Source organism: Cladosporium halotolerans (genome assembly GCF_011745625.1).
Source record: "Cladosporium halotolerans strain TM138-S3 chromosome Unknown Sca20, whole genome shotgun sequence".
Lineage (NCBI taxonomy): Eukaryota > Fungi > Ascomycota > Dothideomycetes > Cladosporiales > Cladosporiaceae > Cladosporium > Cladosporium halotolerans.
Window position 1 is genome coordinate 38,746 of NW_027191471.1, and position 13,668 is coordinate 52,413.

The 13,668-nt window shown below is 54.8% G+C and overlaps 6 protein-coding genes across 6 annotated transcripts; 3 read left to right on the plus strand and 3 right to left on the minus strand.

Annotated features, from left to right (window-relative positions):
- Positions 1-90: 90 nt before the first annotated feature.
- On the plus strand, positions 91-1,524 carry WHR41_05782 (uncharacterized protein). The gene is made up of 3 exons (XM_069374387.1): positions 91-277; positions 348-660; positions 732-1,524. Exons 1-3 carry the CDS (start codon positions 131-133, stop codon positions 1,292-1,294), a joined length of 1,023 nt encoding a protein of 340 aa, XP_069228351.1. The 5' UTR covers positions 91-130; the 3' UTR covers positions 1,295-1,524.
- Positions 1,348-6,372, minus strand: WHR41_05783 (uncharacterized protein; the record flags this gene model as incomplete). The annotated part of the gene is made up of 1 exon (XM_069374388.1): positions 1,348-6,372. One exon carries the CDS (start codon positions 6,370-6,372, stop codon positions 1,348-1,350), a length of 5,025 nt encoding a protein of 1,674 aa, XP_069228352.1.
- A 274-nt stretch (positions 6,373-6,646) lies between these two features.
- WHR41_05784 (uncharacterized protein) lies at positions 6,647-7,484 on the plus strand. Its single transcript, XM_069374389.1, has 2 exons — positions 6,647-6,953; positions 7,023-7,484. The coding sequence occupies exons 1-2, from the start codon at positions 6,809-6,811 to the stop codon at positions 7,157-7,159; spliced, it is 282 nt and encodes a 93-aa protein (XP_069228357.1). The 5' UTR covers positions 6,647-6,808; the 3' UTR covers positions 7,160-7,484.
- On the minus strand, positions 7,343-9,078 carry WHR41_05785 (uncharacterized protein). The gene is made up of 2 exons (XM_069374390.1): positions 8,910-9,078; positions 7,343-8,854 (listed from the first exon to the last, which is right to left on the minus strand). Exons 1-2 carry the CDS (start codon positions 9,061-9,063, stop codon positions 7,398-7,400), a joined length of 1,611 nt encoding a protein of 536 aa, XP_069228358.1. The 5' UTR covers positions 9,064-9,078; the 3' UTR covers positions 7,343-7,397.
- A 2,091-nt stretch (positions 9,079-11,169) lies between these two features.
- Positions 11,170-12,057, plus strand: WHR41_05786 (uncharacterized protein; the record flags this gene model as incomplete). Its single annotated transcript, XM_069374391.1, has 1 exon — positions 11,170-12,057. One exon carries the CDS (start codon positions 11,170-11,172, stop codon positions 12,055-12,057), a length of 888 nt encoding a protein of 295 aa, XP_069228355.1.
- A 389-nt stretch (positions 12,058-12,446) lies between these two features.
- On the minus strand, positions 12,447-12,875 carry WHR41_05787 (uncharacterized protein; the record flags this gene model as incomplete). The annotated part of the gene is made up of 1 exon (XM_069374392.1): positions 12,447-12,875. The coding sequence occupies one exon, from the start codon at positions 12,873-12,875 to the stop codon at positions 12,447-12,449; it is 429 nt and encodes a 142-aa protein (XP_069228356.1).
- Between the last annotated feature and the right edge of the window lie 793 nt (positions 12,876-13,668).

Genomic DNA, 13,668 nt, shown 5'->3' on the forward strand with positions numbered 1-13,668 from the left:
CTATCAATTAACGTCTGCCTCAGGCAGCAAGCGGTTCCAACCTCGAACCAACGCCAGCGTTTGCAACACCACTGACACCTTTCTCTTGCTAGCAATTGAACAATAGATTGACAACGAAAATTATCTCACAATGGTCTTAGATATAGGCCAGCAAGACGGCCCAAAGCCAAAGTGCTATTTTACCCACACGGCGTTGCCTTCTTACATTGACAACGCGCATCCACCTACGAAGAAAGAACCTTTTAAGACTACGCTAGAACAGCAGTACAGCCACACGGTATATATGAAATGCGAAGACATCTATGTACATTGAACAGGAGCGGAAACTGACATTCGCCTCTCTGAAGCTCACTCTCCTTCTGCCCGCCTCAGAAGCCCAGCAAGCCTTGCACGACAAGCTCGCCGCGAGCGATGGCGTCCTGCGCTACGCTCGCGTGTACATGAAGCTCATTGAAATCATCTCTGGCGACTTCTTCAATTCCTACATCAAAGCTGGAAATATTGTCATGCTTTCGGAAGGTCGAGCGGGGACCGACAATGTCTTCTCGCTCTCGGATGGGATTCTGAGAATGGAAGTCGACAAACCCACATTTGAGAAACTCGGACTTGAAGGCAAAGCAGTCGGCAGTGAGGGAAGGAAGCACGTCAAGGCGAGATTCGGTGAGTGTCCGCGGCGCTTTTATAGAACAAAATCCTACGGCACTGAGCGATCACTGATTCGCCAATCGCAGTCATCGAACTCAATCTCCGCCTGCCATCGATGCTCCCTGGCAAGAAAGCTTTTGACCGCCTCATCTGGGCTTGCAAGAACGTCCTCGATTCGTCGCTCACCTGGCTCTTCTACGATCTCCGCTCCCCGACCGACGGGCAAGGCCCAATCGCAGCACACGCACCCACGGTCAAAGTTCTCGAGCCCGTCGCCGAGCCGCTCTCGAGTGTCTTGTGTCCCGCCTTCCCAGAGAGCATCGGGGAAGAAGACCGAGACGAAATCGCCGAGCTCCTCGAATGGATTCAGATGACGATGGCGCGCTCGCCGCGCGTGCTGCAGAGCGACAACGTCGACCCGTACATCTGTCGCTACCGTCCAGCGGAAGACAGCGCGCCCGCCAACTTAGTACTTTACCAGTGGCACGGCTTCGTACCACCCGCGTTCGCAACCAAAGTCCTCCTAGCGGCTCTGAAAGCCACGGGCTCGAGCTGGTTTGCACTCGAGGGCGAAGCGTTCGGGGGTGCCAAGGGGTACACGGTTCTGAGGAATGGCGGGAACGTGATGACGTGGAAATATGCTGATTGACTCATTGCCTTCGCCCGGAACGCGACAGTATAATACACTACAGATTACGGCCCTCAGAAAACCGCCAGCCGCTCTAGCGTTCCTTGCAGAGGATCCAGGACCTCTTCGGCGCCGGACCAGCGATCGCCAGCAGTCTTGACCGCCTTCGCGAGCAGCGGGTACAAATACGGTAGATGCGCTTTCTTGCCATCTCCATGCCCGGCTTGAGGCAAAGCCCGAGGGTGCAGTTCAATCTCTTCGGTCTTGCCGAAACAGAACAGCAGCTCCTCCAACTCCGAAAGCGGCTGCGGTGCTCGTCCTCGCAGCGGCTGGTCGGCGATGTAAGCGCGGATCGGGATGGCGAGTCGTAAGACCAGCAGCGGCGCAGCAACCTGCGACAGAACTTCGTACTCCTCCTGGGACTCTTGCGTGGTACTCAGAGACACAAGTTCTTCAAAGCAGACATAGCTCATCTGCTCACGCTGCGAAAAAGGGACACTAACCCTTCCCTTCCGGATTGCGCCAATCTTCTCCAGACCTGACTCTCCAGGCTGTGGGAACTCGCCTTCTTCCACTCTATGAATAGTAGAAGCCTCGAATAGCGCACGCACAAAAGCTTCGCGGACATTTTGAGGGAGTTCTTTGCTTCCCAGACGAGGGATCATGACATTGCGCAGGGCGCGGTAGGCGGCGATGTCTTCATTCTGGTCTTCGTAGATTCGGCGGACGTCAGAGAACAAATGCAAGCCTTCGGCATTCACTATAGCTCCCGCGATAGCAACGTACTCAGCCCACAACGCCGTGGCGGTGTTTCTGTTCGTGTCGGACGACTGTGTTCTATCGAGAACAGCTTGAGCGACAGCGACGGCAGCAGTAGTTGCGCGGCGCCATAACATAGAGCCTTTGTAGTCGATTTTCATGGAGTACTTGCGGGCAATGACGGTGCGCAGGCTCTTGACCGCGTTGAAGATCGCTTGGTCTTGGTACAGCTCTGTGTCGTCCGAGTAGTTGGTGATGAGCTGTTGGAGCCATTCGATCGATTCGCCAGCGAGGGCAACAAATGACGGGCGAGCGGACTTGCTGCCTTGGTCGGCCGTCTCGGTGTGCAGTAGGATGGCAGCAGCAGCGGTTGAAACCAAGCGAGATTTGCCTCCAGGTATGTCTGTACGCAGGCTTCTCCATAGAGACAACGCTTTGCTTTGCAATGGACTCGGGCCGTGGACGTCAGCGCTGTAGAACGAGGCCTCGGATTTCTGCACGCAAGTGAAGATGTTGTCCACGATCAGGCCCAGCTCGTCTGGCTTCAATTGCTCTTGTTGCAGTCGGTACAACTCGCTGGTCAAATCTGCGTAGGCAGAGAAGGCAGCTTGGCTGTCTTGCTTGCCGGCTGCTTGGTCAGGTGCTGGCGGAACATGGCTGGACCAGAACGAAAATGTTCGCTTCACAGGCTGGGCCCATGCTTGAATCGGTGTCTCAACCGTGTTCAGGACGGTAGTGAGGGTCCGGTAAACCGCGGCAGTTGTTATGTAGTTGCAATGGTCCAGTAAGCTCTCGAGCGCATTGACGAACATATCCCACAGACGCGGGAAATCGGAGCTCGTCTCTATGACTCGGACATGTTGGGACAGGACGGAGGCTGTGCCGTCAAGAATCGTATCCGTCATTTCCATCGCGGTTTGAGTTTCACCCTTAGCAGCAGCGGTGTTCGAATCTGCCGACGTGGTTGTAGCATTATCACAGACGACACGAAAGACCACGGAATCCAGCAACACATCCCAGGAGCCGGCAGAGAGTTGAGTACCGTGTGACTTGCAGATGCTGCAGATGATCTGGAAAGCCGCCTTTCGAGCTTCCTTTTGGCCGGATCTTACAATGTCCCGTAGTTTCAGCAGGACAAGCAACCATTGAGCAGCGCGGTTTTTCTCAATGTTTTCCTTTAGTGAAACTTCAAGATCCGTAGAATGGTCATGCAGCTCTTCGATTGCCGAAGAGTGTTCCTCGCCAAATAACGTATCGGAGAGGTTCCAAGTCATTGTGATTGTCGTCAAGCTCAAATTGAGGTCGTCTCGTTGTGCCATGAAGCGGTAGAGGAGCTCGATCAAGGCGGGGACTGCAGTTGAAGGCAGAAGACCGAGAAAGTCTGAGCAGATAAGTTGAACGGCTGCAAAAGCCTCACGACCGAGGCGAGTTGATATGAATTCATGTGAGACCTTCGCCCAATCGATCTGAGTTCTCTCGTTGTGATCACCGGTGGTTGAGTCTCTCTCGCTTTCGAAGATACTGCTTATGACAGCAAGAATCTTGTTCCAACCAGCAACTAACGCCTCTCCTGAGCGTTCTAGTATCGATTGAAGTGCATTGAGCACTTGTGCTTGAACTTCGACGTCTGCCTGGGTGAGCTCTCCATCCTCGGCGTAGATTCCATCGACGAGCTGGGGCAACACAGCAAGAGCACGACGTTGGATGACCTCTCGCGTCTCTGTGTCCTCCTCTGCAACTTCGGCAATGCATTCAGCGCAGAGCTTGCAGATCAGATCTGCTGCAGCTCTTCGTGCGACAGCTGGTACGTTGCTTGCTACAGCCACTTTCATTGCTTCTTCGATAATGAGAGTCCAACCACTTTCTTCGGGTCCGTTCGTGACGAATCTCGATACGTTCAGAGCAGCTAGACTTCCCAATTTTGGAATGATGAATTGGTAGTCCCGAGCCTGCATCTCAGCCAGAGTACTCAGACCGGGCAGACCGGAGGTTCTTCTGCGGTCAAGCGTGGGCGTGGATGGAGGAGATAGCTGCTCTACTTGTGGAGACATTGCAGCCGTTGGGATTCTGCCACGTAAAAGACGGCAGAACGTCTCGAGAATATTCATGAATGCGTCGTTTGGGTAGTCCGAGGTACTTTCCAATAGTCTTGACGCAGCAGCTTCAACAGCTGCGACCTCCGAGCTGAAAGCATGCAACGCAGCAGGTGAATCCGCATCTTTTTGGTAAGAGTTTGTTCCTGGACGATGGGGCGAAGCGCTGCTGAGCACCATGTCAGCCTGTTTGAGGACATCAATGACCAGCCTGAATGCAGGCCCAAGAGTCGGCCCTAGGGCGATTGCGAGGTTCAGCAGAGCTCTTAGACAGAGCAGATTTCTGATCGTCAATGTTGGTCTAGGAGCATCCACCGACGAGCGACGATCCCGCTCAGCTGAGACGGTGGAGCCTTGACTGACTAGACTGTCAACACTGAGCAAGTGTCTGGGGTTGGAGAAGACTCGTGGACTCTCCATGCTGGGCGAGCGTGACGGCTCTGCCGTCGAGGCGCTCAATAATTGTGGCGGTACCGCCGCCTTTCCGAGTGTAGTCATCAAAGCGTCACGGGGTGTGCTCAACCTCAGTAAGCCAGCGACTTGGGCAAAGCGCTGATATGCCTTGATGAGACTTCGGTAGTATTGGTCGTCAAGGGCTGCGTTCAAGAAGGTGGAGGATGTTGCAAGCACAGCGGGCCAACATGATTCTATCAATGCGGCCACTGCACTAATCTTGGGTTGCGACGGGCCCTCGATCTCCAGGGGGTTCAAAGGCACAGCTCGTTTCCTGAAGGATTGCGATCGCTCTGATCGAGTATGTATAGCCTCCGCATCAAGATGAGATTTTGGATCCTTTGAGCCTCTACCTCTGGACCTTTCGTGCTGGACAGTGAATGGCAATACAACCTTGGCTAGGTTGTCTGACAGGTTGTTCAGGCACTCAAGCACCAGGCTGTAGGCGTATGTCTCCGGCAGGTTCGGCGGCTCACTCTTGTCTAATTGTTCGATGCATGCTGTACGCGGAATGCTCCACTGCGAGCTGATGCCCGCTACGCTGGCCTCAGCCACGCCAAAAGCTGATGTAATGACCCCAGCCATGCCACCTGCTGCTTCCAGAGCCAGTTGTTCGGATGTGTCGTCTCTAGGTGACGTCGGACCAGTCGGGACCGTGGATTGCTGCCCTAGACCGATTATGGACGGCTTCTCCGTAGAGATACGCACAAAGGCTGACATGATGTCTTGAACCACTGGTTTGCCTTCCTTGGCAGCATCGAACGCACAAGCTGCTGTCACCACAAGATTGGAGTCATCGAAAAAGTCGCGAAGCGCCTCAAGGAAGAGACAGCGTTTCCACATCTGAGACGAGTCCGGTTCAAGGCCATGTGCGAGCAGCCCCAAGGCTATTTCACACTCACCAACGAACTTTGTGAAATGCTTCGTCAATATGAGATTGACTATACGCACACAACGTAAGGTCACAGGGAAACTCAACCTCTCCGACAAAGCCTGGGTCGCGAAAGGCATAACGTTCGACCTCACAATGCTGGCAAATTCCGCGTGTTTGTCAATCAAGCTCGGGTTCGCATCGATGCAGGAGAACACAAGCTCCAGGCTGGCCTCTCTCGACAAAGACGTGAGATCGACGAATTTGGCTTTGCGGTCTTCGACTGCAAGCACGAGGTCGCGGAAGATCCTGTAAGCATCATAGGCCGCAGGTCTGATTAACATTGGCCCTTCATCGCCGGGGATTTCTGCAACCGGCGCGACATCTTTGGCTTTGGCATCCTCTGCGGCAACCCGCTCGAACACAGTAGCAACGAGTTGCTGGAGAGTCGCTGCTGCAACGCCACTGACTGTCTGGACCTTGGCCGCCTGGAGTGAGGAACATACTTGGAGCGCGCCACTCAGCAGGTCTCCTTTCAGGTCGTCGGCATAATTCTGGACCAAAGATGGTAAGGCTTGTAAAACCTTGAGTTGCACGTCGAGCCCAAGATCCGTGCATGCGTGAAACGCTTCGACTGCCTCCCCTAACCGGCTTTTGGGGAGTCCTTGAGAGACGACCAGACGCTGTAAGCAAGTAACGCCACTCCCCGCTAACTTCGGCGTGCGAGTTCCACAAGCTAGCAAGAATGGCTCAACGAAGGTCGGTCGTCGACTAAGATCTGCCGCGAGTTGTTGCTCCGATGTTACCGAGAGTGACTTGAGCTCCTGTAAGGATTTCTCGGCGGCATGACGAAGTTCCGACTGTTTCCTTTTGGCCTCGGATATCAAAGTCGACAGCTCGTTCGCCAGGAGTGTCGCGCTCATCCTTTCGTGATCACCAGGTTACACTCAGCATGAGCCGTTCATCAAGCCATGTCCAGGGTTCGGAGTCGCGATGCCGGTAGAGATTCAAGGCCAGTGAGGAATCAAACGTGATTTTCCAAGATTAAAGGTGTCCTGCATGTACTACAGCAGCTGCGAGTCCTTCAAGCGATTTTTGTTCAGTTTGTGACAGGCACAATATCGTCTGTTCATCTCACATATCGAATGCAAGGTGTCTCGAGCGCACGGACCCTCCTAGGGTCGCTCGGAACCCGCCAAGAACGACTTGAGTCGTGCCTGAGCCCGCCGCCGCCTCAAGCTGCATCATCGTCACTTGTTGCCAACAGACCGATCTGCCAAACACCTTGACCAAACCAATCCACCAACAACACTTGCAATCTCATCAAAACAACGGACTTTTCGAAGACGAATAGCAAACATGTCAGGCGCAGCACAAGGTTCCCAGGACACAGCGAAAGCAGGCCTCGCTTCGGACTCAAAAGACAACAGCCAGCCGCTGCAACCGCAGAAGCCCGGCGCACAGCTCGAGGAGGATGACGAGTTCGAAGACTTCCCAGTAGAAGGTACATATCACACAAAAAGATCATAGCACTGCCTACCAACGAAGGGCGACAAGCTAACCACCCGCGCAGACTGGACCAAAGAGGAGGAAGTCGGCTCCCAAACGACCGCTACACACCTGTGGGAGGAGAGCTGGGACGACGACGACACGAGCGACGATTTCTCCGTGCAGCTGAAAGCCGAGCTGGAGAAAGCGAAGAAGAGCTGAGCGAGCGAAGCGGCCTTCTCACGACCGGAACGGGGCACTTTGACAAATCATAATCGGCACAAATGAAATGGGAAACATGGGATACGCATCAGCGTGGCGTCGGGCGCATACGAAGCTGCGGCAAGCAGCGCATTAGGAGGACGAGCGAGGAGTGAACTTCACGATGATGGAAAAGAAACGGCATGCTTTGCGCGGACCGAGGGCGCCGAGTCTCGAATGGACGTGGGCGCGGTGCCTTTCATTGTTCGAGAGATATAACGTCCGGCAGCTCGGCGATGTCGAGCGTCTGCCTCGACTCTAAATCTATGAGCCTTATCGTCCCGAAGTTCAGAATGCCCGCGCTTGTCGTGCGGTATCTCAGAGTTGTCTCGAAACATGCTCCTGCTGTGAGGGGCCCGATCCTCACATCAGGGGTGAGTGTGAGGACCTTCTGTCCTGTGGTCTCCTGCAGATTCGAATGGTGAGTTGACGCTGTCACTGCGGTATCGTTTGAACTCAGCCGTTTCTCAAAACGTGGCTTGATCGTTGTCGATGAGCGTCTTCGCTGCGCTGTCACGAGCGCGAACTTTCTGGTTCGATTACTTCGGTTGACGCATTGTACGTGAATCGTGACGTCGGAGTTTTGCTTCGTAGTAGGAGGAGCTGTAAAGGTGAAGATTATCTCTCCCTCTTTAGAAGACATTTGGGAGATGTCGTGCATGGAGGGCCGAGAACTGCTACTTTGCGAAGCCTTTCGCCTGTGTGCACCGTAGCCAGCGCTGAGAGGCCGTGACCACTTGTAAGGCATCGTCTTGGTGCTGTGCGACATATCGACTTGAGTCTGCCATTGTGTCTCGATTTCGACGCGCGAATTCTCGTCGAAAGAAGCCGTTGCTTTCATGGTGATCATAGCGAGATCCATGGTCTTGGTTGGTGAAGCCGCTGCGGGAGCTGATTTGTCAATCCGGTAGAGGAGAACTACCTCATCGCCAGCGTGCGAACGTTGCGGCCAGACGGCTCCGTTCAGGCTTTCAACATCCATGCCCTGGATCTCGAAGCGAACATCGTCGATTTTGAGAAATCCTGTGACGAGTGGCGAGATTTCCACGTGAAGGCTAGCAATCACCGAGTCCGCCATAGCCGAATATCCCATTCGCATGAAGAACGCGGGCACAGTAGGGAACGCCCTTTTGGTAGCACCACGCATCGGCCTAGCAAAATCTTCGAGCTGAGAGGATGGCGGAGACACTTTGGTGACTCTATTCTCAGAGACGTGGATCTGGCGTCCAGATGCGCCGAGTGAGGGATCATGGTGAAGTGATTCGAGGACATTCGCCGGTAATGGCTCGAAGCTCGGGAGGTACTGCGTCTTTGTTGTGGATGTGACGGTAGCAGGACTGCCGTTGACGTTCACATTGGCGGTGAAATATACTGCGGGCCGCTGTAGTCGTATTCGAGGCCTCACGAGATGCAAGACGGGTTTCCAGACAACGTAAGAGTGCTCGCCTAGAGATACCAGCTCGACATTATCGGTGGCTAGTGTTTTCGTGGAAGCAATGTCATGCTTTCCAGACGCCGCTGCCGAGTTTCCTGCACCATCGGGTACGGCATTTGTTGCATGAGCAGAGATGGTGAGATCGAGGTAAGGGAGAAGCTTTCGGACTGCGTCCTCGGAAATGGGCGTCCGCAGCACTATTTGAAAGCAGCTTTTCTCATCTAGAAAGGCTTGAAGTAAGCCACAGAACGCCTGTGAGACGGGAATGTAACCAACCGAAAAACAGATGCTTCCTGGTCTGCGCCCTTCGGACTTCTTCGGGATTGCCGTTTCTCAAGAGCGCTGCAGCGTCAAAGTCGCCGGTACTGGGTAGGAGCACATCGACATAGGCGCCTTTTGAAAAAGCCTCGAATTCAGCTTTTACGTCCATATCTTGATCGGCTCAAGAAAGCAGCGCCCAATCATTGGCGGTTTAGGGTGGGATATGGGTGGATGTCGGTCGAAGGGGATAATGCCACAAGTCGAGGCTGTCCCGAGACTTCAGGTGAGACATCTCTTAAACATCTGCCTACTTGTACTTTCCAGATAAAATCTAGCATAATGATATGGGCGTAGATTCAGAACAACATCTACATTGATTCACCAACTGTGATAGGTAGGAAGGAGCCGGACAATCGCCGCTCGTCGGTGTTTTCACCATCGTGCGCTGCTGCGGCTGCGCGGAAAGTCGGCTTGCACGACGCGGCAAGACGCAGATGAAGATCATCGAAGTTTGCGGTGAATGGTGACATTTTCAACACTGCCGACGACCAACGCGCGTCATTGCAGATTGGAGCATGTGCGGACTTCCCTAATAATGCTGAGTATATTGTACGGCCTGGTGACGAGCGTGCCCAGGATTAAGTACGGGTACCACCTGCGCGAACAGATGGCACTGGCAATGACGTGTTCGCATGCGTTGGCGTACACGGCCGTGCAGCGAAAGTCATTTGCTCTCATTTACGGTGCAGTACATGTCGGGCCGTCGGTGTCACCAACTGTATGTAGCGTGTGCTGAGAGTCATCGCAGTACTCGCATCAGATGTGATACGCCGCTAGGTTTTGGTCCCTTTGCAGCGCTGAAGTCAAACGAAGGTTCAAACGCACTTTGCTACGACGGACATTGCGATGATCCAGACCCACCGTCGCGCTAGACAACCTTCTGCCATCTCCTTCCTGCCTAAAGCGCCGAATCTGAAGCCGAGGGCAGCCTGATAAGCCAAGCCTCTGCTATGGAGATCCGCTTGTGTCGACTGCAATGTACGCAAATTGACGCATGTCTCGCAAAGTCCCTGTGTTCAATGGAAGGACAGAGCTGAGATCAGAGCGCCAACACACCGAGGCACCGGCGCAGCGGACAGCAGACTCCGGGCGTGCAGGCCACGTGGGTCCAGGATCAAACGGTCACCCCAGCAAGCAACGCGGGTGGTTAGGGCAGGATTTTACCGGGTGAACATGCTCGACACGATGCTTCCTGGTTGTACCCAGCGTCTTGTAGCGATTGACAAATGCCGTGCCACGATTATGCCAGGGCCTGGCGCTCATGCAGCCCAGATGGCGCGATGTGACTGGGCGTCTTCTTCGTCAAGGCCGCCGGGTCACAGGCAAGGGCTAAGGCCTTGGGGATCCTCTGTGCTCGGCACCAGCGTCGCGGCTTCTAGGGTCCAAAATCCGACGTAGCGAGGTTGGACAATAATGGGCGATCCAGCAGGCGTGAGAAGCATTGAGCCACATTTTTTCCGCACTTGAACCAGCAGCATGTCGCTGAAGTGAAGTAGTGACCAGCGGCGCCGCACCCACGGCATCGTCCCGGAATAGGCATGTGGTGATGATGCGCGGGAACACTCGGGCCCCTACGCATGCGCGCCTGGGGCTCCCGGCGCGGCACCCTGCGCTTAGCGCCATCTCCTCCCCCCACTCCACTGGTACAAGAGTACGCGGAGGGCGGCCCTCTCACTCCCATCCGCCCCCTCGCTACGCGTAGAGGAGACCGCGCGCGGTATTGTTGGCGGTGCGAAGCCACATACACACACCGGCGGTGTGTACTAGCTTTGGCGCCTGCCAACTGTATTGCACTGAGACTGCCCGGTGTGAGGACCCTGATCCGCCCACTCGTCTTACTAAGGCCGACAAATCGCGCACCCTTTCCGACGACAACCAGACGGCGCAACTGAATCTCACGGCCACACTGTTGCGCAATCGACAGTACGAATAGACTCGGTGTTGAAGTCTCTACCTCGTCACAATCGTACACCGCTACAGCCTCGATCCCAGCCACTCCCGCAAGCCGTCGCACTTCCTCCTGTCTCAGCCAAGCGATCAGACGTCCGGCGCTCCAAGAAGAATTGCCGGCCAGACACATCTGCTGTGCGTCTCCAGGAATCCGAACAGTGGCCAGGATGTGCGCTGAAGTGCACAACACTAGCAGAAGAGGCATACACACACAGTACAAAGAACCGCAGCGCGGACACCCGTCCTTCCATTGACCCGACCGAACATGTCTATCTGGCGTGGCATACAGTCAGCAATCTTCTACTACGTGTCGTGCGCACCTTGTGCCGACGCATCGACTCGCAAGCAACGAAAGCGACAAGCCGTCCACGATGAACAGCTCCGGACAGAGCTCGAGGCCGCGCACCCGGATTACCCGTCGCAAGCGGCGCCTGGATCGGTAAATCCCAATTGGCAGATCGAGATCGAATCCGGACCTCGATTGCCCAGGAAGCAATTGAGAGCTTTGGAAGGGGACATCAATCGGACAAGATCCAGGGACTTGAACAGAGTGGACAGCAGTGGCGGGCCGAAGGCATTGGGACGTAGGGACAGCAAGAGGGACCTGAAGCCGAGCGCTACGCAAAGCACCACCAGCAGTAAAGCACAGAGCTCAATGGACATATACAACACACAGCGCCACCTCATGGTCTACCAACGACCGGACGAAGAGCTCTGGGGCACCCCCTCGACATCTACTGTCAACCTGCCGACACGGCCTGGCACAGCACGAACGAAAAGCTCAACCACCCCGCACCTATACCACCAAAAACAACATCCCGCCGTCAACGACCTTCATCCTCCAACAACACGCAAAGTCACCTCGCGCGAAGAAGTCGCCTGGATGCTGCAGCCCTTACCAAGCGCAGCAGTGATGACAGGCAAAGAAGAACCGCACAGGGCGCGTAGCAGAACAAACAGCGACGTGAGCAGAAAATCGCCGAAGAGCAGCAAAAGCATCCCGGCGCCCCTCACACCCATCGAAGCCTACCATCCCTCAGAGGAGACCATCATCCATACCCCCGACTCAGAAGAGGTCTTCGCCGAACCGGAACAGTGGATCTGGGAGACGACTAAGAGAGACGTCTCGGCGAGGAGGAGTTTGGAATGGTGATCGATCGCCTCTCGATTCGAAAGTTTCTTTCTTTGGTTCACACGACACGATATTTATCTCCTTTCATCATTTTTGGTTTAACAAGCGTTCAGAGCATGGAGTTCTGCCGGACATTGGATGGATATGGCGCGCGCATAGCCAGGCGCTGACGGCTTCTTGAGGACGCCTACAGGCGGTGCCTGTTTGTTTTAATTGTTGGGTTTTGATTTCTTGTTGGGTTCGAATATGTCGTACTGGAAATAGCAACCGCAGGGCTACAGTGGTTTCAGATTGAATGCAGTCCAAATTGGCTTCCGCCTGAATCTTTCCTTGACTTCAATTGAAACAATCTACAAAAGAAGAACCGCAGAAATGTGCTTCTTCCCCCCACCACCACCCCTTTTCATGGCTCAACGTCTGAATCTCTGCAAGACCGTCCTGATCCTAGATCTATTGGCCTGGTGGGTAGCTCGAACAAGATCGGTCGTAGCGACTTCGGTCGGTTCGTCGTGGCCACGGTCCCGGCTACAAGTTCCAGACGGGAAGCCAAACATCGACCTGGAGTCGTGAGCTAGAATTACGCGATGGAGTTTTGCATATTCGGCTGCACTCCATGTCTGTGACGCCAGATCCAGCGCAGTGAGGCCGGCGTTGTCTATGACTCCAATGTCTGCGCCAGAACCACACAGCAGCTCGACGCAAGCAATTGATGAGTCCATTCCGGATCGCACAGCGTACATCAAGGCGGTACGACCATTCCCGTCAATAGCATTCGGAGATGCGCCCATACCCAGAAGTTCTTCGACGAGGGTCAGATCCGTCGTCTCAGCCGCTCGCATGAGAGCCGTCCGACCCCATTGTTTCCAATCTGGCGCGTCCACGGGCACGCTGTGACAGACGAGAAGCCGAATGCATGAGCTCCCATCCGCACTCGTGCCACGCCCGCACCAGCGGAAATCTGGCTCGACGACAGCGTGCAACGCAGCAATCAAGTCTGATGACACTGAGTGCTCCGAGCGGATCGCATGGTCTCCACCGCGTTCAAGCAGTAGACTCAACATTCTATGGTTCCGTTGCCAAGCTGCGAAGCATGCCAAAGGAAAATCCCCGAGAGCAAAGCCATTCCCAAGGAGATTTACGGCGCCAAGGCAACTCATAGACACCTTTTCTCCCAATGGCGCGACCGCTTGCTTGTCTAAGCAGCGGCGGACAATGTGTTCGTGGCCGCAAACCAGAGCCAAAGCGACTGGAGAGCTTGTTGCGACGATGGCGTTGGAATAAGCATACATGGGCTCCAGATTAACTTGTAACATGAACCCCGGTAGCACGAATCGCAACGCAGCAAACACATTCAGAGTGATCGGACATGTCAGTCGTCTTGCTCCAAGATCTGCGCCTGCTCTGTCCAGGGTGTCCAATATTGCCATGTCTCCTGTGACGCACGCAGCATGTGCTGCGGATCCAAGCAGCCCACAGCCTTGATTCACGTCGGCGTTGCTCCTAATCAGAAGCTGCACGACGTCGACGTGACGCCCTAGTATGGCAAGACAGAGAGGGGTGCCGAAGAGGTTATCAGCCGCATGGATGTCAGCTCCCTGAGAGATCAAGAGTCGCACTGTGTCCGTCAATCCC

Excerpts from the sequence above, each read along its gene's own strand:
- WHR41_05782 (XM_069374387.1), top strand. The coding sequence starts at position 131 with ATGGTCTTAGATATAGGCCAGCAAGACGGCCCAAAGCCAAAGTGCTAT. Across the intron at positions 278-347 it reads AACAGCAGTACAGCCACACG|CTCACTCTCCTTCTGCCCGC; the intron begins GTATATATGAAA and ends GCCTCTCTGAAG. Across the intron at positions 661-731 it reads GCACGTCAAGGCGAGATTCG|TCATCGAACTCAATCTCCGC; the intron begins GTGAGTGTCCGC and ends CGCCAATCGCAG.
- WHR41_05784 (XM_069374389.1), top strand. The coding sequence starts at position 6,809 with ATGTCAGGCGCAGCACAAGGTTCCCAGGACACAGCGAAAGCAGGCCTC. Across the intron at positions 6,954-7,022 it reads CGAAGACTTCCCAGTAGAAG|ACTGGACCAAAGAGGAGGAA; the intron begins GTACATATCACA and ends CCACCCGCGCAG.
- WHR41_05785 (XM_069374390.1), bottom strand. The coding sequence starts at position 9,063 with ATGGACGTAAAAGCTGAATTCGAGGCTTTTTCAAAAGGCGCCTATGTC. Across the intron at positions 8,855-8,909 it reads CAGGAAGCATCTGTTTTTCG|ATGAGAAAAGCTGCTTTCAA; the intron begins GTTGGTTACATT and ends AAGCCTTTCTAG.